The 22,138-nt window shown below is 34.1% G+C and overlaps 5 protein-coding genes across 6 annotated transcripts; 3 read left to right on the forward strand and 2 right to left on the reverse strand.

The window, feature by feature from the left end:
• The first annotated feature begins 59 nt into the window (after nucleotides 1-59).
• LOC106117695 (UPF0061 protein PFL_0486-like) lies at nucleotides 60-3,861 on the forward strand. The gene is made up of 12 exons (XM_013312099.1): nucleotides 60-285; nucleotides 463-626; nucleotides 713-793; nucleotides 898-1,061; nucleotides 1,280-1,452; nucleotides 1,596-1,695; nucleotides 1,765-1,925; nucleotides 2,497-2,618; nucleotides 2,694-2,823; nucleotides 3,005-3,131; nucleotides 3,300-3,433; nucleotides 3,668-3,861. Exons 1-12 carry the CDS (start codon nucleotides 148-150, stop codon nucleotides 3,788-3,790), a joined length of 1,617 nt encoding a protein of 538 aa, XP_013167553.1. The 5' UTR covers nucleotides 60-147; the 3' UTR covers nucleotides 3,791-3,861.
• Nucleotides 3,862-4,036: 175 nt separating this feature from the next.
• Nucleotides 4,037-7,412, reverse strand: LOC106118018 (uncharacterized). Of its 2 annotated transcripts, XM_013312574.1 has the most exons (5): nucleotides 7,167-7,412; nucleotides 6,722-6,978; nucleotides 6,492-6,652; nucleotides 6,335-6,461; nucleotides 4,037-6,258 (listed from the first exon to the last, which is right to left on the reverse strand). In XM_013312574.1, exons 1-5 carry the CDS (start codon nucleotides 7,289-7,291, stop codon nucleotides 4,457-4,459), a joined length of 2,472 nt encoding a protein of 823 aa, XP_013168028.1. In that variant the 5' UTR covers nucleotides 7,292-7,412; the 3' UTR covers nucleotides 4,037-4,456. The 2 variants fall into 2 exon arrangements, with proteins under 2 accessions (XP_013168028.1, XP_013168027.1); XM_013312573.1 differs by having other exon boundaries at nucleotides 4,038-6,258; nucleotides 6,335-6,652; nucleotides 7,167-7,411.
• A 1,667-nt stretch (nucleotides 7,413-9,079) lies between these two features.
• Nucleotides 9,080-13,521, forward strand: LOC106118000 (uncharacterized). Its single transcript, XM_013312552.1, has 4 exons — nucleotides 9,080-9,387; nucleotides 9,855-10,090; nucleotides 10,715-10,966; nucleotides 11,249-13,521. The coding sequence occupies exons 1-4, from the start codon at nucleotides 9,287-9,289 to the stop codon at nucleotides 13,207-13,209; spliced, it is 2,550 nt and encodes an 849-aa protein (XP_013168006.1). The 5' UTR covers nucleotides 9,080-9,286; the 3' UTR covers nucleotides 13,210-13,521.
• Nucleotides 13,522-13,774: 253 nt separating this feature from the next.
• LOC106117617 (UPF0061 protein Pfl01_0444-like) lies at nucleotides 13,775-19,023 on the forward strand. Its single transcript, XM_013311993.1, has 12 exons — nucleotides 13,775-14,109; nucleotides 14,183-14,346; nucleotides 14,583-14,663; nucleotides 14,930-15,093; nucleotides 15,444-15,619; nucleotides 15,931-16,030; nucleotides 16,338-16,498; nucleotides 16,896-17,017; nucleotides 17,351-17,480; nucleotides 17,818-17,944; nucleotides 18,284-18,396; nucleotides 18,615-19,023. The coding sequence occupies exons 1-12, from the start codon at nucleotides 13,876-13,878 to the stop codon at nucleotides 18,735-18,737; spliced, it is 1,695 nt and encodes a 564-aa protein (XP_013167447.1). The 5' UTR covers nucleotides 13,775-13,875; the 3' UTR covers nucleotides 18,738-19,023.
• A 343-nt stretch (nucleotides 19,024-19,366) lies between these two features.
• Nucleotides 19,367-21,924, reverse strand: okr (DNA repair and recombination protein RAD54-like okr). Its single transcript, XM_013312570.1, has one exon. The coding sequence runs from the start codon at nucleotides 21,751-21,753 to the stop codon at nucleotides 19,459-19,461; it is 2,295 nt and encodes a 764-aa protein (XP_013168024.1). The 5' UTR covers nucleotides 21,754-21,924; the 3' UTR covers nucleotides 19,367-19,458.
• Between the last annotated feature and the right edge of the window lie 214 nt (nucleotides 21,925-22,138).

A 22,138-nucleotide genomic window follows, 5' to 3' on the forward strand; every position in this document is an offset into this window, starting at 1 on the left:
TAAAGGTTTATGGTTTCTTAAAAAATATTAAAACGTTTTAGTGAAAATAAGACTTTTTCTTTGTCACTCCGACATTTTAAATTTATAATTTTTTGCACTAAATATTTTCATAAATTATTTGGCGTACTCAGCAATTCCATACATAAAATGGAAGGTGAATCACCGGCTTTAAAAGCAAATCTAACAGAGTGGAGATTTAATCAATATCCAAAATATATTTTACTTCCGATAGACGAAAATCATGAACAAAATCGTTCAAGCTTGAAAAACATAATCTTTTCTGAGGTAAATCGGAATCACGCTCTTAAAGTTTATAGTTAGCCTCTAAGGCTGGTCAGATCAGGGATTAACCATATTTTTATAGGAAGAACAGTCAACTCGTACCGTCATTTTTATTTGCTTTTAAAACAAGTAAGAAAATAACATTGTAAACAATAAAAAATACACAATATTATATTTCAGGTAATCCCGCGCCCGCTAGAACGTAATATTCGTTTAGTGTGTGCTTCTGAAGATGCTCTTACAAATATTTTAGATATGGACCCAGATATAACGAACAGGGAAGAATTTCTAGAATTCATAATTGGACGGAAATTACCGTATGGTGCACTGCCTGTTGCTCATAGGTGACTATTCTTCTCCTGTATTGTATTGATGACCAAATATTTATCTTTTTAACTTCACTTAGCTATACACTTAAATGCTGTTTCAGATATGGAGGACATCAGTACGGCTTATGGGTCGGTCAGTTGGGAGATGGTAGGGCACATATTTTAGGAGAATACGTGAATAGGTAAATATTTATTTTAACGTAAGAGAAACACAAAGTCTCTTCTACGGGGCCTATTTAACTATAAGTAATAGAAAAGTCAAAATTGTATAAACATCGATGTTTAGAAAAGGCGAGCGCTGGCAGATACAACTAAAAGGTTCAGGTCAGACTCCATATGCTAGGACACACGACGGCCGGTCTGTGCTACGCTCAAGTATCCGCGAAATGGTAGCGAGTGAGGCTTGTTACCACCTCGGGATTCCTACAACAAGGGCCGCTGCTTTGGTTGGTAAGACATTTATTAAAATATATTAAATTTGTACATATATATCTACCTTTTTAAAATACACGGACCGGTATTTCCCCACTCGGTTATCTACTGTTAATTACAGTTACGTTCAAAAAGTTCGTCGCTCGGAAAGGTATTAGACTATTCCGTTCTCGACGGTACAAAAATTATCATCGTATGTTTTGTATGTTATAAGTTTTTATGTATTATTCTGTCAGTGAGCGACGATTTCGTGCTTCGCGACATGTACTACACTGGCTGTCCGCGGCGCGAGCGGGCCGCCATCTTGCTGCGTCTGTCACCCAGCTGGTTCCGGTTCGGCTCTATGGAAATACTCGCCAAGACCGGTGAAATATCCGTGCTGAGGCAATTTGCCGAATTTACTATAAAGGTTAGATCAATGGACCGAAAGTATTTTATTAAACAAAATTAGTACCGAGAAAGTTCTAGATGAGACATTTTTGGAGAGATATAGGCTATTTATTTTCATTGATTGTACCATTCTCTTTCTCTATTATAATGATCTTTTTACAGGAATACTTTCCAGATATTCATGGAACTGACGAAAATAGGTTTATTCGGCTATTTTCTGAAGTTGCACATAGGTCTTTGGATTTAGTAGCTAAGTGGCAAGGTAAAAAATATGAATATTTGCTTATAAATTTGTTACGATGAGTTTCATTACCGTTTAAGATCGTTACAGGTATGGGCTTCGCGCATGGTCTCTTGAATACAGACAATATGAGTCTTCTTGGTCTAACGCTGGATTACGGTCCCTTTGGTTTCGTCGACTCGTATGATGGTGGGTTTGTGCCTAATTGCTGTGACGGAGAAGGAAGATATGCTCTCGCTAAACAACCTGATGTAACGTAACACTAAATAAATTATGTCGTAGTATCGTAGAACAACTGATAAATTCCATTACAGTCTGGCTAAGGATTTAATAGCTTATTTTGAACTACGTAGAAGTGAAGGCAGAGCAGTCGAGGCTAGCCTAACCATACAATCGTAGTCCAAGATCTTGTGTTGTTATTTATTTATTTTATATGTATTGTAAGGTGGTAAACAAAGAGTTACCTGAATTCGCCGAAATAGCGAAGTGACCGCTGCCACTAGATACCCGCAATTGCAAATGTGTTGTCTACCTTTAGTCGACAGAAGAGGCGACGCACAGAAAGAGAATCTTTCCAGATTCTGTTAAATCACCTCTTTAGTGAAATCCGCTTCTCCTTCCCATCCTTTTCTTATGAGAGAATAGAAAAAAGACTACAATTAAGCCTCCATTTATCAGACGAAACGCGAAATTACTTCCACTTGACGCTTGCTTATGTGGTCGTGATGCATACCACGTGCTTATTCGTGCAACAGACGGTGTTGCTGGTGTCTGCCCGTGTCGTAGTGAAATGTGAAAAAAACTTAATTTAAGCATTTTTAGATCGTGGTTTGGAACATTGGACAATTCGCAAATGCTTTAAAACCTCTCTTAACAACTTCACAACAAGTTCATTTGTCACATATATTGAAAACTCTAGACTCTTACTGCAAGAACAAAATCTTGTAAGTGTTTTTGCTTCTGTCGTCTTTATTATAATACTTTAAACTTTAAAATGTAGGAGATTTGATATATTCCAGAGAAACATTCTTAATGAAAATCGGTTTGAAAGAAGAACGTTGGGGCGACGAGCAGTTGGTGGAGAAACTTCTAGATATGATGCAGCAGACGGGAGCTGACTTTACGTCAACTTTTCGACAACTTTCTGAGGTGAAACTGCTATTTAGACTAAAAATAAAAAAATTAAATCCGGTCTCACATGGACTCTGATTTTCGGGATGTCCGGGGGTAGGGTTAAATGTTGCACTGTAGAAACGAAACGAGTGTAACTTCGATTCCGATCTTAACGCAAAAATTAGTGAAATATTAATAACGGAGTACTTAATTTTAGTTGGAACCGAGTGAAATGGTGAGTGAAACGAAGCTGGAAGAGAAATGGTCATTGAAACGATTGTCAATGCACTCTTCCTGGGGTTGCTGGCTGGATCAGTATCGAGAGCGGCTCGACAAAGAGGCCGGTTGGTTGGTTTTTAAATCTATATAGGTTTTACGATGGAGAATCCCAGACATCTAACTGCCGTTTTGTTTAGTTTTCAAGCAACGAGTCTGCTACTTTTTAACTTATTGCAGATGTCTATGACTGATCGTCACCTTCGCTTATTGAATATTATAATAATTAATTACAGTAGACGCAAGCTCTTTAGGTATGTTCGAGGATGAGCGACGTCGTCGTATGTTGAGCGTCAACCCAGTTTACGTGCCCCGCAACTGGTTGATACACGAAGCTATTTTGGACGCCGAAATGGATAACTTTGACAAAGTAAGTCCTAATCAAAGAATGTTCTAAGCCTTAGGTACTTAATAGCTTGTATTGTAGATAGGTAAATATTATTGTCATTGTCTATGGAATATTATTAAAAAATACTAATCTATAGTTCGTAGAACGGATAGCGAATTATTTAGTATATGCTGTAGTATTGATTATTTCGTTATCAACGATCTAAGAGGCATTTTGAATCATTTCTGAACTACAGTTATACTATTTAAAAACCAGGTGAGATATCTCCTCGAAGTGATGCGTCGTCCATACGAAGTGCAGGCGGAGGCGGAAAGACGCGGTTTCTCTGCTCAGCCGCCGCAGTGGGCTTACGCTTTGAAAATCAGCTGTTCCAGCTGACGTTCTAATGCACAGATTAGTTATGTTGGTGAAATTATTTATCAATAAAAAATACGCATTTTGTCTATACATTTATTTGACTTTTTACGTTGGTAGCATTGGATCAGTAATGCACAGGTTCCAATGGAAAATTGGCTTTACTGATTTTCATGCATATATTAATTATAACATTTTATTTGCATATGTACAACTTTAAATTATGTACATGGCACATACAATAATATTGAAGATAATATATCTTATAAAAATTAAATTCACATTTAAAATTATCAATTTTAAAAACATAAATTCTTAACATAGCGGGAAGTCTCATTTTAATTTGGATTACGAAAATATAACCTAACATACAACTTTCTAATACCCACAACAAAAATGCTCACCCATCTTATAGTGCAACGGTTTATTACAATTATGCATTATTTTTGCAGACAAATTAACCTGAAATAAAAGTTGAGGTTAAAAATTAAAAACAAAAATGCTACATTTCAGCATTAATTCCAATCAATTTCAAACAATTTTTATTGAGCTTAGTCAATATACATAATGCTTTACATAATTTTCATTCCCAACAAACACAATGTAAACACTTTCAGTGCCACCGATTACCCAGTCATGTTTGTATAAAGAAATCATAGCATTGAGTGTTAATAATCAATATCTTATTACTTAAGATTCTAATTCGTTTACTTTATCAGCTGTTTTACCAGACTGTTTCATTAAATATTCATTTTTTAGCCAACAATTATTTCTTATCAACAAATAGCTTAGATTTTGAAATAGTTTCTTGCTCATTGTATATCTATGTTGTTTACACATCCATGAAACATCACAATTATTTGACATCATCATAACACTGTAATTAAGAATATTTTTTATATGTAATAAATGTTGTACATCTCGTTCAAATGCTTTCATTGCACTTTGAACGGTATCACAAAGTTTATCACTAGGATAAATCACAGGAAGTCTTTCCCTCCAATATTTATTTAGCATGTTGGTACTATCTACAGATTTATCTTCAGACACTTTCAAAATATTATGACAGTTTTCGCATATCTCATTTTTTAAAATAACAGCAGCACAATAACTACTAATGTATACAATTGGAACTAAATCGAATCTAAAAAACAAACATCTTAAATCTAAATCAGTTTTAATATAAATAGCTTTCTGATTAACAAAATTGTGAAATAATATATTTTCATTTGCGCAATTCGTTTCTGAATTTGTTTTAGGCATATAAGCGTTTATAGCAAATTCAATATCGTAGGAAGTCACACTATTGTTAAACAATTCTTCCTTTAAACATTCAAATATAGAATGTAAGGCGTCTAAGTTAAATTTTCTTAAATTTAAAGAGGTGAAATCATTTTCTGTAACTACCCTCCAGATATCTTGAAGTGATGATATTGTTGTTACATAGCTCTTCATGCACTTTACATTATATGCATAATGCAAATTATCAATAAAAAAGTATGTATCACTTAAAATTCTCTTATAAACAATCCATTGATCATGATGATTACTGTTTTTCATTACATATTTTCTATTTTGTTTAAAATCTTTTGCACATAAAGGTCCATTGGTGCAATCAAAGAGTATATCAAGGTATTCAATCACAATGCCAGCTTGAAATAATTCTTCTTCCTCTAAAATATAATCCACACTTTCGGAAAGTAACTTTAAAATTGCTGCCATTGTATTACTAAAAATTTGTATAGCTAATTTTATACCATTTCTCGTCCAGTCTATATCATTAACATGTGATTTTACTTTAAAAAAGTTGTAGGTACTATTATTTTTTTCTTGAGCCATAATCAAATGAGACCATTTTAACTTCTTGTTGTCTATTACCATTTCTCCGTATTGTATCAAATTATTCCTTATTGCCATAAACAAACGAGGGACATCATAGATAATATAAACTTTTTCATTATCTACTAAATAATAGTTAAGATCATCAGGATTATCAGTATTACCTTTCAGCAGATTCAATGCGTCTACATAAGTTTGCTTGTCTTCACAGACACTTGCCATCACCATGTATCCTGCGTCTCTCACTGCTTTTATAATAGTTATTAATATTTTACTTAACATTTCTGTTGACATTTTATCTCTGAAAAAGTAATGAGCTATTGGCTGTTTTAAAAATGGCCTATATATTAGGTTGCCCAACATAAATACCAAAACATGATTGGCTAACTCCTTTCCCCTGCCTCCCTCCTCACCGAGATCAACATATCCAACAACTTTGCCTAAATAAGAATTATAATATACATGTTCTTGTAGTTTTATTTCATCAAATAATAATACACAGACTGTATCTTTTTTTCCAATATATCTCTTCGCTTTTTCTTTTAAATCTGACAGCACAGTTGTATATAAACCAGAAGCGGCTGTAAGTGTTTGGTACCTTGGCTGTTGTAACCATCTGTTGATTGATTTATTTGCTTTTGTCGTTTCTTGCACTGAAAAAAAAAAACGAGTAAATATTGTAATAATTATGGAAAGATCATTTTAAATAATTTTTCAACTGAATATTACCGTTTTGTTCAGAGTTTGTAGAGTTTACGTTGTTATTCGATGATTCGTTTGGTGATATTTTACTACTATCAGTTTCTATTGCATTTGTTTCTATTGTATTCGTATCTGTTGCTTCAGTTTTTACTGCCCCTGTTTCTATTTCCCCAGTCTCTATTACCCCAGTTTCTTGTATTTCTATAGGTAAAACATCTGAAGCTTGTGTAGGATTTTCAGTATTGTCTATATTAGGCTCTACAGAATATTCTGCAGATTTATTTCTTATTTCTCTTACAGTATTTATGCAATAATCATGGTCTTGCAACTCTATGATTGATACGTCTGTAAAAAAAGAGGTTTTTATGAAGAAGAAATACAATAAACCATATTCTTATTAAGTCTTTAACTTACCATTTAATGGAGGGTTAGGAAATAAATTCCTGCCATCACAATTTCTAGATGGCAGAGGAAACCCAGACGGTAGGTCATCAGATAGTGCTTTTGGTGTAAGTTTCAAAGAGGCTATGACATCAGGATTCAAATGTTTTAGAGATGGTTTTAAATCATTACTCTGGAAGTGATGTTTACAGACAAATTTTGCTGAAACTTTTTCCAATGGTAAACTAGTAAGATCTTCCTTGTTAGTGGCTTTTACCCCAGTATTGACTCTAAAAATTTATTAATAATTTAAAACTCATAAATTCATAACTCATAAATTTACTCACTATTAAATGATAAATAAACAATTCAAAATTATGAAAACAAGGCGCATTTCAGTATATTGTAGTGCCGTATAGTTACATCACATAAAATTTTGGAAAGTTAAGAAAAGTAAAATTCTGAGGCTTTAAGGTACCTAGCCATGAACACATGTCTCGGAACGTTCTTTAGTTGAGTCTTTAATCCACATATTTGACACACAATTTTCGCTTTGGATGAGCCATGCCTACTTCGGAAGATCTGTTCATTTCTTTGGTTCATATCAACTGTTGTGTTTATTTATGTTGATTTGATTCAGATCAGATCACCACTCACGACATGACACATGTCCAGTGCTGCCAACCCATGAAAATTTTTACCCGGTCTCAATGTTACCAGGTCAGATTTGTAAATTTACTGGTGATTTGAGCACAAAATATAGTAAACAAATAAAATACAGCACGTTTGAAGTAAATAAATAAACACCATGTGAAACCATGCGATTATTCATAAAAACACCATATTCATAAAAACTAATCGCTATCCGTTATAACATTCAACACAAATTTCTCGAGACATGCGGGCCTTTTTTTTTTTTTTTAACGAGGGGAAATGCACTTCCGCACCCCTGCGCCGGGCCAGTGTGCAATGGCGCAGGGAGTGTGGGACTCGCCTACAGTCGTTCGGCCATACCCACTAAAACCCCTCTAGCCCTCCTCATCGCTATATGGCCGGGTTACGGGTACGCGTGAGCACTCCTCCGCGACCCAGCCGGCGACCGTCCGCTATCGGACCCACACGTCCGACCACGAGAGCTGCGGGTGGGCAGGATAAACCAGTACCCTCCCACAGCCCTCGCGGCCTCCACACGTCTTCGGCCACGAGGGATGCAGGAGGGCAGGATAAACCAGTACCCTTCCCACATCCCTCGCGGCCCCACACCTCAACACCGACCACGAGGGATGTAAGTAGGGCAGGATAAACCAGTACCCTTCCCACATCCCTCGCGGCCCCACCACCCCCTCCGACCACGAGGGATGCAAGGAGGGCAGGATAAACCAGTAACCTTCCCGCACCCCCCGCGGCCCCACCACGATAGGCAGCACGGAGGCAGACAATCGTCCACCTCCGGCGCCTCCACCGGTTGGGGGCCCGGCTAGCGCGCTAGACCTGTCGGAACACCATCGACTAGTCCTGCGCGCACCACCAGGCCCCGGGTCCGGCTAGCGCGCTAGACCTATCGACCACTCGTCGACTAGTCCTGCGCGCACCGCCAGACCCTGGTGTTTGGTTCGCGGGGCTTGCGCCCTACCCCGACACGAATGCCGGGGCGTTCCCCTATCCACCACCCGGGGACGCGCCACGTCGGAGTTCACCTCTCCGCCCACCCGGACAACCGAGCAGGTCCGTGGAGACATGCGGGCCTACCTTAACCCTTTTACTGGTGGTGGCAATGTGTGCCACCAACATTTCTATAATTTTTTCCACTTTGTAGCACCCATGTTTTAAAAAATTTCACCAACTACAAGAGAAAAATCCATTAACAGAATTTAATAGAGCTCATACTGGTGTTGGCCACCATGTTTTTTTTCTTCCACTAAATATGATTGTTTTTTTTTCTTTAATAATTAGAAAAACGAGTTTTCATTTTTCGGAGACACAAAATTGCTTCTACCAGTTAAAGGGTTAATAGTAAGCATAAGATTTACACATCCTAACTTGCCCTAGTTTCATTTACTATTTAAATTTAGGTTTAAGATTAACCTATAAGATATAGCAAACTTTTTTAAATATAATTATGTTGAACATAAACAACAAAGAGTATATAAAATAAACAATTCAGTCCCTCACTCATTGGTTTGACTAGTAGATTAATGTGCAAATTTGTTTGGATACACTAATTTAAATAGTAAAATACCACTGCGAGAAATCAAGTCACAAATTGTTTTGTTATCATAATTGCTTATAATTGCAAGATGGAACATGGACGGCCTTCGGCAGAAATTTTTGTTCACTGAGAACCCCAAAAAAAATTGCGTTCCGTGTTGTCAATGCCACCATTATCGTGTCATCATGTCCTACGTTTTCTAGCTAAGCAATGCAAGAAATTACAAAATCTAAGGGTAAAAATTTTCATTGGTAACACTGTTGCGCCCCCATCAATGTCTTATGATTGAACGTCAAAATTGTATGAAAGTAAAACATTAGGTATTATTTATATTTATGTATACCAACGTCCCAATTTAATTCATCATTTCATAAGATAATATTGTAAATATGTACTCTTACTTAATATGTGAAATTTGTAAAAAAAGAACCCGCAGGTTAAACGGGAAGAAACGCTTTTACATGTCGCAGTTGCCTAAAGATGTAGATCAGTAAGTACAATGTTAATTTCTGTTTCATAAAAAACTTTGAAATAGCGGATCATGCTGGATTTTAATAATAAAATATTTCAAAAGATAGGAAATGATTACACATTGTTTTAACTTCAAAATTTTGAGGGCCATAATTTATTTCGAAGAAAAACAAAAATATTTTCATACTCTCTCATAGTAACATGTCTGTTCACACTCACAGTTTTTATAATAATCATATTTTTGTAATAGAAAATTAATGCAAAGGTTCCTACATGATTTACCGTTGGTTTTTATGACCAAAATCTCAGTATAAAACATATTATTTTCCCCATAATTATCTTTGACAACATGAGATAACAATATTAGGGTCTCAAATTTTAAGGCACATGTATATACTTATATGTTAAGAAAGTAACTGCTTTTTTGGAATATGTGATTTTCAGTTGTGTATTATGTATTTATGTAATTGTAATTTATGGTTTCAGGTGTATAAAATGGTTGAAAGTGATGGGGAATGAAAAGTTACTAAACTTACCATATAAAACATTAAAATATAAAAGTGTTTGTGGGGATCACTTTAAACCTAATGATTTTAATCCACTACAGTCAAGGTTAAAAAAAAATGTAGTGCCATCTGTTGGATTACCGTATCCACCTTTGTCAGATGACCTATTAGAGAAAGCCTATGAAAATATATTAAAAGAACAAGCTGAATATCTAAGTAAGTGACATTTATTAATTTAATTAACATTAATAAAATTAAAAGAATAATAATTAACATTATTTTAATGTAATTCAGATGATTGATTTATTTTTATTTTATTTATAGCAGAGTTTATTAATCTTACTAATAATATAAATATGAATATTTAGATGGATCTCCAGAATGGCTTGATGGATCTTGCTGAAATTTGGCATAGATGTAGAACACAGCCAGGGAGGGGACATAGACTATTAAGTTTTTTTTTAATTCTGCATGGATGAAGTCGCATGCGACAGCTAGTTCAAATTTATTGAACTATTTCAAATAATTGCTGCCATCTGTTTCTCCTCGTAAGAGACAAAAGAAAATATGGTGAACTGAATGCCAACCTTTATTAATCAGGGAGGCATCTCAAGATTTCAACTAAGCTCTGTTCTTCGACTCCCTGACCATGTGATTGAATATCCGTACTCTTAACCAATAGGCTATTGATGCTTCAAAACTTGCCTGGTTGATTGACAGTTATCATATATTTTTTTAATCACGGCGATTAAAAGACATTTTGTGTGTTGCCAGCATTTTGCATTTGTCAAATAATTATGTGCTCATTTGTAAATAATTTAATTGATTTTATTTTTCCAGAAAAAAAAGGCCCTCCAGTTAAAAATGTACAAGAACCAGTTAAAATGATTCCATTAATAGAATTACCTAAGAATTGCAATATAGTAGGAATATACAATCCTGATGTGAGCACTTCAAATGCACCAATTTCTGCATCACCAACATTAGTGAATGAAAATGGTACCAAAATGGTACCAAAAGCAGATAATAAACGTAAAGAAAACGATAATTTAAAATATTTCTATGAAAATTTTTACAGTCCTGAGTACAAAGGTAAATTTTTTTACTATCTTGCTAATATTATAAATGCGAAAGTTTAGATGGATGTATGGATATGTTTGTTGTAACAACATGCTATCTCTGGAACTACTCAATAGATCTTGAAGATATTTGGTCTTAATATAGAACAGGAACAGGAGAGGAATATAGTCTGGAAGAACACATAGACTACTGAATAAGTTTATTTTTTAATTCCGGCGGACGGATTCGAGGGCGATAGCTAGTAATGATTATAATTCAATAAATTTCTATTGTTTTTGTATTTTCAATTTGCAGAATTATGTGCGTCTAGAATTAAAAAGAGGATTCAAAATGTAGAACAATCTTTACTTTTCAATGTATTGGCAAAGAAAAAAGTTCTAAAAACAAACTTAAAAATGGAATTAAGTAAAAAAATAAAAACAGAATCAGGAATATATTCCACAGTATTGTCATATTTGGAAAAAGTTTTTAAAGACTATGAGTTACAATTCAAGGAAGGCAGAGGAATATGTATATTATTATTTGATGAGTTTGTATTGGATGAATGTCTTACATACAATCCGTGTATGGATAAAATTGATGGATATGTTGATTTTGGTGATGAAGGTGGCAGAAGTGAAGAAATCGCCGACCATGTGCTAGTGTTCATGCTTCAAAATATAGGTATGGATATTAAACAATCAATTGCGCATTATTTTTTCAGAGGGAAATTAAAACCGCAAGTTTTATGTGACTTATTAAAAAATGTAATTAGATTAATTAGAAAGACTGGATTCACTGTCTTTGCCAGTGTATGCAACCAGTCCCCAATAAATGTAGAAGCTATAAATTTGTTGCTGGCACCCGATGACAAGTGTACAGATATAAATTACTATGAAATAGACGATAAAAAAGTTTATATTGTTTATGATGTTCCTTATTTATTTAAATCTTTAAGAAACAATCTGATACGTCATGGTCAATTAGTTATAGACACGAAAACATTGAACATGTCGCATTTAAAAATGGTAGAAGAAAAAAACAGAAATCTTCATTTTGTCAAAATAACTAAAGAACATGTAGACACAGTTAATTGGTGTAAAAAAGGTACCAAGATGGCAATTGAAATCTTCAGTAACACAGTTGCAGGTGTACTGAAAGGTCTTTCCGAGAGTAAAGCAAATTTAGAGATGAGCGATGAAATATTTACCGCTGCTGAAGTCATTGAAGAGTTGGATAACTTGTTTAATTGTACCTATGGGGTTGTATGTCAAAGAAAAAAACATCCTTGCATTGAAAATGTTACCTCGGATAGTTGTCACCATAGTTTATGGGATGAATATAAAAGAAAATTAAAAAATACACATTTTGTTAATATAAATGGACGAGTCGGTTTGAGTGATGTGAGATGCATTGATGGATATTCTATTACATTAAAATCATTTCAAAATATTTGGAATTTTATTAAGGAAAACAATACATTAAATACATTAAATTTGACTTGTTTAAATCTTTATTCTCTTAAAGATCTATTTGAGTATATTGAGGGTGAACAGCAAGATAACAAACATATTACATGTCATCAGTATGAATTAAATATAGGTTATGCGCTTCTTGAACCAATTAAATCATTTAAAACAATGAAGAGAAGAAAGAGAAAATGTAATTTAGTAATGAATGAAATAACTTTAATATCCGAAGAATCGGATGTAACAAATGATGAATCAGATGTGGACGATGATTTTAATGATGATTTCATGGAACCTAAATCTGAAAAAGAATTAGACAAACTTTTTGAAAGATTTGAAAAGCATCCTAATATATACATCAGTGCGTATTTGGCTGTAAAACTTTTAAAAAATATAATTTGTGAGAAATGTCATGAAACTTTAGCACTTACTGAAATTGAAATTGATTTATATCATAATTATACGTTACTTCTGGAAATATGGACAGAGAAATGTCATCCGCGATATCCTAGTCCAAAACTTTGCATGACAGTTGAAAAGGCAATAAAAATATTCAACATAGATATAGCGCCAGTATTATATATAAAAAACATTCGTAATTATTGCGTTACAACCATATTGGGGGAATGTGATTTGTCTTGGATGTGTGAGGAACATAGAAATGTAATGAGTAGACGTTTGTTCCATTACCTTAGTTGTTTGCTTATTCGAAAACAATGTCGAGCTCAGAATCAATTTATTACGGACATGAAAAAAAAAACAAAAAGTCCAAGAAAAAGGAAACAAATTAGAAGATCCAAATGTTGATTTACAGAATGAAGAACAATTTGATTTGAGACAATAGGCTGATTGATAACAGTAAAATTATTTTACTTTCATCATATTCTTAAGTAGGTAATTGCATATATTAAAGTAAAATAAAAATAAAATATGCTTTTGATTGCAAAATATCTTTTGTATCATTTAATTAAAAAAAAACCTTTGGGACCGCTGCCAAATATGCCATTTTTGTCCGCTTGTAGCGCCACTGTTGTGCCTCTGCGTCTAGGAAGACGAAGATGTGTAATATAGTAAAAACATTAGTTAATGGAAGCATATTAAAAATAACAATAGAAATCATACGTAGGAATAATGACACGTCAGTCAAAAGTTTTTTAAAGACTTTTAACTAAAATTTTTAGCATTTTCTGACAAAACGATTAAGTTTATGTGTTAGCATCATTGACTGGCTCAAATAAGCAAACATTCAGAGCTTAAATAAAAAAAAAACATTGTTAATGTCATTGTCAAAAATGTAAACAATTTCATTTACAGATATTATTATTAGATTTATAAATACAATTAAATCATTATTTTTACGTTTATCCATTTACCGATTGAAGCTTTATGTTGTTTATGTCATGTTTGCAAATACGGCCTTTATATATTTTTGATGAGTTGAAAGAAAAAATAAGAATTGCCTAATCATTGTTAATGTTTGATTTAATTATAATTAATCACGTAATTTCATACATGAGACGAACATTGTGCGTTTGTGCTTCGCTTCTGAATGATCATAGGTCAATCATGTTAGGCAACGAAAAATCGTTAATACGCGATCTAAAAAGTTGGAAGTTTAGAAATCCTCCAAACTATGCTGAGTTACCAATAAATGAAAATCCGGAATATAATGTTCCTGTTGCAGTTAAAGATGCTGTATTTTCTAAGGTAATTTTTTTCGAAAATGTGAATTATAAATTTGAACCATGTGATTTTAAGAGCTTAATTTGTACTATTACAGGTACCAACAGAACCTTTAACAGGAAAACTTCATTTGGTATGCGTCTCAGAAGATGCAATGAAAGATATTCTAGATTTGGATCCAGAAGTGGCGGAAACTGAGGAATTTGTGGACATGGTAGCTGGCAGATACTTACCTGAAGGAGGTCTTACTGTTTGTCATAGGTATTAATTTGAATTTTTGCGAAAAAAAAAACTTTAGAAAAATATTATGTAGTCTATACAGTGTCCCAAATTAAATGAAAAAAAAAAATTAAGGTAGTTTTTTAAAGGCAAAACAATTTTTTAAATTGGTGCAGTAGTTTTTGAGTTTATTCATTACAAACAAAAATACAAATCTTTCCTCTTTATAATATTAGTATTGATATATCACAAATGAGCAGCACAATATTTGTTTCTAGATATGGTGGATATCAGTTTGGCTACTGGGCAGACCAACTTGGGGATGGAAGAGCTCACATTCTCGGAGACTATGTCAACAGGTAAAAATACACAAAATTGTTAATGTCTCCCAGCTATATGGAGTAAAGATATGGCCATTAGCTTAGTGCAGACTGGTTTAAGACTCAGGGTAAGCTCCGAGCTCCTCGGTGGGGACGTATAGTGAACTAATGATGATGAGACTGGTTTATTCATGTCCTTGTCAAACTGACAGCTGACCCAGATAGCACAGATTTTGCATTGATATAAATAACACTTTCTTTGGGTTATGTTTAAAGTTGTTTATAACTTTGATAGTTCTTACCAGGAAAGGTGAATCCTGGCAACCGCAATTGAAGGGTTCAGGTGAGACCCCGTACTCCCGCTTCGGGGACGGGCGCGCGGTGCTGCGTTCCTCCATCAGAGAGATGATAGCGTCAGAAGCATGCTACTATCTTGGCATACCCACCACTAGGGCAGCGGCTTTGGTGGGTAAGATTATTCAATTTTAGTTAGTTATTTTAAAGTGTATGGAGTTATTAAAAACTACTCAAGCATTATACATTAGTACCCTTAACTAACTCTGAGTTACTTTGCCTACCTTTTTCTTCATAAATAAAAAAACAATTTTAGTTTGTCTATATCTTACTAATATAAATGCAAAAGTTTCAATGTATGGATGTTTGTTAGAAGGTATCTCCAGAACGGCTCAATGGATCTACATGTAATTTGTCATAGATTTAGAACATAGTCTGGAAGAACACTTAGGCTCTTAAGTTTTTTTTAATTCCTCGCAGACGGAGTCTAGGGCGACAGTTAGTATTATTTATAAATAATTGCAGTGAGCGATGACCACAAAGTATGGCATGACAAGAGCTACAGCGGGGCTGCTCGGCAGGAGCGCGCTGCTGTGGTGATGCGCCTCGCACCCGCCTGGTACCGGCTTGGATCCTTTGAGATATTGCTAAAGCGGAAAGAGCCACATATCATGAAGCAGTTAGCTGACTTTGTGATTAAGGTACACAAATATACTCTGGTTATGATTTGAACTTTGTAAAGTATTGTCATAATGGAATATAGCTGTTGCATTTGTATAGGCCAATGTTTGGATGGATGGATGTTAGAAGTTATCTCCGGAACAGCTGTATGGATCTCGCTAATATTTAGCATAGATGTAGAACATAGTCGGGAAGAACACCTAGGCTACTAATTAAGTTATTTAATTCCGCGCGGAGGGAGTTGGAGGCGACTAGTCAATTAATATTAGGAAGTAGAATTTTTTCTTTGTGCTTAAAACAAAATGATTTCTAAATATATTTATTGTTACAGCATCATTTTCCAAACATTCCATCAGATGATCCGGACAGATATGTAAAATGGTATTCAGAGGTGGCTCACACTAATCTAGACATGGTTGCTACTTGGCAAGGTAAGTACAAAGTAAGTAAAATACGCAATTTCTGAACTTTAAAGTTAATATACATTTAAGGATGTTTATTCCCTATCCATTTTGGTAAAATGTCACTTGTTTCATTGCTCATATGACAAGTTTACACTATGCCAGTCCAGTAGGACAGTAAACACTTTCTGGCGCCAGTGAGCCAATATAATACATGCCAGGCCAAGTATAAACCATTGCAGTGATGGCCCTGTACAAAATTAAATAGTAAACTGGAAGCTAATCTTATTCTACTAAGTTTTGTTACTGATTTGAACTTATGCGTTTACTTCCTTAGGTGTAGGATTCACTCATGGTGTACTGAACACAGACAATGTGAGCGTGCTGGGTGTAACCATAGACTATGGACCGTACGGCTTTATGCAACATTACTATGAACATTATGTACCTAATACATCTGATGATGCTGGACGGTATGCATTCAATAAACAACCAGAGGTAAATCTTATTAATATTATAAGTGCGAATGTTCAGATAGATGTTTGTTTGAAGATATCTTCAGAACGGCTGAACAGATCTCGATTAAATTTGGCATAGCTATAGAAAATAGTCTGGAAGAACACATACTACAATTGTTTTTTTTAATTCCGCACAGACGGAGTCGCAGGTGACAACTAGTCTAATATAAAAAAAAACATATTTCGTGAATGGAAAACCATTTTTTTTTAAACGACTGGATTGATTCTAACGGGACCTTTTACTGGAAGGTAGCTTATGTGTGGGAGTAACTTAAGCAATAATTATTATTAATGTGTTAAGATTAGTAATAAGTGTGAATTTTTCACTAATAATAAATTCTGAAGTCCATAATAAATTTAAAAAAAATATATTTCAGATACTTGTATGGAATTTGGAGAAGTTCGCAGAAGCATTGGAGCCGATACTATCAGATGACGAGAAGCAAAGAATAAAAGATATAAAAAATACTCTTGCAAATTATGTCAAGAATAAAATCAAGTATGTATGGCTTTTATAACAAAACTAGCTGTCGCCCGCGCCTCCGTCCGCGCGAAATAAAAAAAAACTTAATAAATAACTTATGTGTTCTTCCAGACTATGTTCTACATCTGTGCCAAATTTCATCAAGATCCGTTCTGCCATTCTGGAAATATCTTCAAACAAACATCCATCCAAACTGTGACATTTATAATATTTGAGAAACGAAATATTTATAGTGGGTTTCTGAGGTCAAAACCCAGGAATATATTACAGAGCTTATAATCTCAGAAACCAACAGTAATTAAGTGATTTAAACTAGAAATTAAGATATTAAATGTATGTTTTATTCAGTGTAACATATATGAGAAAACTGGGCTTGTCAGAGGTGCGAGACGGTGATGAAAAACTGGTGAAAGACTTGCTGCAGATGATGCAGCAGACCATGGCTGACTACACGCAGACCTTCAGACAAATGGCTGAGGTAATTATTGTTATATAATATTATACAGAGGATAGATTTGATTGTTTCTTTACATTGAACAGGCTCCGGAGTTAGTGAACCAATATGAAAAATTCTTTATTTGTTGGAAGCTACACTGTCCCCGAGTGACAGGCTACGTTTACTTTTATTTATTTTTTATTATGCGCGCACGGAGTCGGGTGTAACTGTTAGTAATATAAAACTTGGTAAAATTCTTCGCTATTTCAGCGATTTAAGCTGCTCGCTCGTTTGCCACCTTATGATATAAAAATCTAGATTAAATTTTAAGTCTATCGTGTTGTTGTACCAAAACTAAAGATGTAATCATTATTTCCAGTTGGATGTATCACAGTTGTCAGATGTGACGTCACTGGAGAGTAAATGGTCTTTGGTGAAGGTCTCCAAAGCCTTGCAGTGGGAGAAATGGGTGCAAAAGTATTGTGAGAGACTGGAACAAGAGAATGGTCAGTATTTCTTAAATGGTTTTAAGTAAAAATATTCATGTCTTCCAAGGCAATTTTAATCTTATTTTTTTATTTATTTATTTCATGTAACAGTAGGTAACAATTATTAATAATCAGCCAAGATTATTCTATGTTTCATATTAAAAAAAGGTCCTTGACAGACAGACGGACAACAAAGTGATCTTATAAGGGTTCCGTTATTTCCTTTCGAGTAAAAGTCGTTAAAACTGGTCGTATATTAAAAATAAAAAAAAAATCTCTAATTAAAATTAAATAATAGTAATAATCAGTTAAAGGGGATTTATTTATTAACTTTTTTCTTAAAATAAATGTTTGCAGTGAATGAAGAAGTGAGACGTGCCCGCATGCTGAAAGTGAACCCCCTATATATACCCAACAACTGGATATTACAAGAGGCAATAGCTGATGCCGAGAAAAATGACTTTGGAAAGGTGAAATTTTCACTATTTTTTGCTCAACAGGATAATATTTTTTACAAGACTCAGAATTAAAAAAATCTTAATAAGTAGCTATATGTCTTCCAGGCAATGTTCTAATTTTAATTTCATCAAGATCCGTTAAGACGTTTTGGAGATACCTTCTAACAAAAATCCATCCATCCAAATTTTCGCATTTATATTAGTAAGATTTAACTCAATTTTTGTTTCAGGTGCGACTTCTATTGAAGATTTTTAAGAATCCCTATGAAGTGAATGAGGAAGCTGAAAAGTTGGGATATTCATCGCAACCACCAAGCTGGTCATATGGAATCAAACTGAGCTGTTCCAGCTAGAACAGTATCAAAGAGTTATAATTCAAATACACTGCAACGAAAGTTATATTGTCATCCCTTTCATTCTGTTTGCCAAAACAAAGACAACAACAAAGTACTACAGTTTTAAAATACTAAAACTGTGTTATATGTATTCAAATTTTATAACAATTATGTAAACACTTGTTTCCACTGTAATCATATAACTTGTCCTTATCCATATGGTCAGTACAGTATGTACTCCTCCATACATCTCTCTATCTCCTAGCCTCTATCAGCCGTCATATCAGAATCTACCTCCTTGCTACGCATATCCTCTTTCATACAATTCATACAAACTTTCTTTGGTCTTCCTCTACCTTTGTAGACAATTTCATTACTTTTTTTTTTGGTTTCTACTGTAATATCATATGAAAGTGCCATGTCTTATTTTTGTATTTTTTTTCACAGTTTATATATTATCTGTTGGGTTTTGTAATATTTTATGAAATGTTAAAAGAATAAGTTTAAGTGTTGAACATAAATAAAGATGTAATAATCTGGATTTAGTATTTTTATTAATTAAGATTTTTTCTGATAAATAACTTTATATTGAAGAAATTTGAAACTTATTATTAATATTTACATAACTTATATAATTTCTTCTTAAAACAAAATAGTATAACATAGTATTCATAATTTATCATATTATATACAATAAAAAACATAATTACTTCTTACATGGAAATCAGCCGAAATAGATTCACCGATAATCTTCATCACCACTATCATCTGGCTCAGAATAATCCTCATCAACTTCAATCTTCCGTCTCTTTTTCTCTTGTACATTTTCCTTATCTTCTATTTCATCTATTTTAGCTTCAGCTTGTGCAGATCTATGGTGGAATACAAATGATATACTTTTTGCAAGATCCCAGCATTGTTTTAAAACAATATCGGCTAAGTTTTTCTTGTCAGCGCAATGGTACCAGTTAGAAAGATCCGATGTACAGTCGGAATTCTCCGGAGGTATTGTTACTTGTATGTTATTCACACATCTACGGCACTTAAACTTACTATGTGTGTCCGATAATGTGTTCTCTTCCAAACGGAACAGATCTTTTAAATCTTCAGAAGTGAAATGTCTTAGTGACTCCTCGTTTTGGTCAACAACAGTATCACTGAGTGCTTTCTTGTGTGCTTGTCGTTGGAATATCTTTTCCTCAATAGTACCAGTTGCTAATAAACGGTATATATAGCACGGTTTCTTCTGTCCGTCTCGCCAAACTCTTGCCATCGCTTGATCATCATTGGCTGGATTCCAATCAGGGTCAAACATAATCAAACGATTTGCACCTATTAGATTTAAACCGCATCCACCAGCTTTAGAACTAAGCATAAATATCCACTCTTTAGAATTCTTATCGTTAAAACTTTCAACAACTTTAGCTCTTTTCTTTATTGTCATTGAGCCGTCGAGCCTTACGTATTGATAGCATCTTTTACGGCATAATTTCTCAAATAGATCAAGAGTTTGTGTATAATTTGATACTAAGACAATTTTATCATCTGTGTTTGTTTTTAAATTAGCTAATATACAATCCAATATCATTAATTTTCCTGAATACTCCGGTTTAACATCTTTAATGTCGTAATTAGCAGGTAATAAATCTTTAGCTTTTTCAAAGCCTTCAGATCTCTCTATTATTTTATCATACACTAAATCTGGGTGATTACACAACTTCTTCAGTGTTGTAATACTAGATAATGTAGTAAATGTATTTTTGTCACCGTTGCCTGTAAATTTATTACGAATTGCATCAGAATTTATAAAGTTCTTGTATATTTGTGTTTGGAGTGGAGTCATTTTGACACATATAACTTGTTCAAACTTGACTGGTAAATATTTTGTAAGTAAATTACTAGTTCTGCGGATCATACATTTGTTAACTATTGATGTCAAAGTTTGCAGACATTCCTGCGCTTTCTCCCTTTCTTGAGCAGTGGCTAATGCATCCTGACCTTTAAGAATATGATTCTCATATTTCTTTTTGAATTCTTGAGCTGTTCCTAAAATACCTTCATTAACAAAATGTACTAAACTGAAGTATTCAGTTAGATCATTCTGTATAGGAGTTCCTGAGATTAGAATTCTCCGTTTTGCTTTCAAACCCATTAAAGCCTGATAGGTTTGGTTCTCACTATTTTTCAATCTGTGGCCTTCATCACATAAGACCAAACCAACTTCTGATGAGTGCAAAATATTGGAATATATCCTAAAAGTTTCGTATGAGATTATTAAGACAGGTGTAGCAACTCTACCAGCTGTGAATGTGTTCATAAATTGCTGCAGTTTTAGTGTAATATCAGCTTTACTCCCACCATCCATTGGCAATGCATTTATCCTCTGACCCAGCCACTTTCCAATCTCATTGTACCAATTTTTTACTAAGCTACTTGGACAAACTATGATCGCTTTTGTTATAGTTGGTTTGCAGTCAGGTCCTTGTCTTAATAATGTCCAAAGCAAAGTAATACATTGTAAAGTTTTTCCTAGACCCATTTCATCAGCCATTATGCAACCATAAGCATTCTCTATCTGTATTCCCGTCACACAATCGTACATAAATTTAACTCCGTCTCTTTGATGTGGTCGTAAGATGTTTCCCAACACGGGATCGACGACCACTGCAACTTTAATATCGTTTGCATTCATTTTCATCTTTTCGTGTTCAGGAATGTACGGCGGTCGATATAATACCAAAGCGTTTGGTTCATCGGGATCATGTAAGGCGCGTCGCACTTGAGTTCGTTTCAATCCTAAACTCTTTCCACAATACGAAGACACATAATTAGGAATAGGCACTTTAAAAGGTTTGTTTAAAATCTGTTTTATTAGTATCTCATGATCTGATACGGATAAAGATTGAGAAAGAGATTTTTGAGCGAGCGGTATTTTCGTACATTCCCGCTTTTTACGTTTCGATGAATTAAGTAGAGGACTTTTGAACACGCTCTCATTTGCTCCGATTTGGCTCGGAGCTAAACTTCGTCGCATCTTGATAACTTTATATGAATAACATAATGAATAAAACTTGCAATATTAGACATTTAAGTTAAATTAAGGCACGAATTAGGTTGTTGCCAAACATTTGATTTTGACATGTAGAAACAAGTTCAAAATCAAATATGACATTTGGAATTGCTTGAATTGGTGTTACTATATAATTTACTTTATACAGTTTCTAGTTACGTTCACGTTACTACGCTTTTAATTTTTCTATATTACGAATCGTTTTTTCTTTTACTTACCTAGTTGTGATAATATTGCGCATTATTTTAATGGTGCTCTTATGTATTAATTGTGTTAACATGCCAGATTCACAATGCCACGCGCTACGGCACTGAAACTCTTGTAAAGTTACCCCAAATTTTAAGGGACA

This window comes from Papilio xuthus, unplaced genomic scaffold, assembly GCF_000836235.2.
Source record: "Papilio xuthus unplaced genomic scaffold, Pxut_1.1 DF827679.1, whole genome shotgun sequence".
NCBI lineage: Eukaryota > Metazoa > Arthropoda > Insecta > Lepidoptera > Papilionidae > Papilio > Papilio xuthus.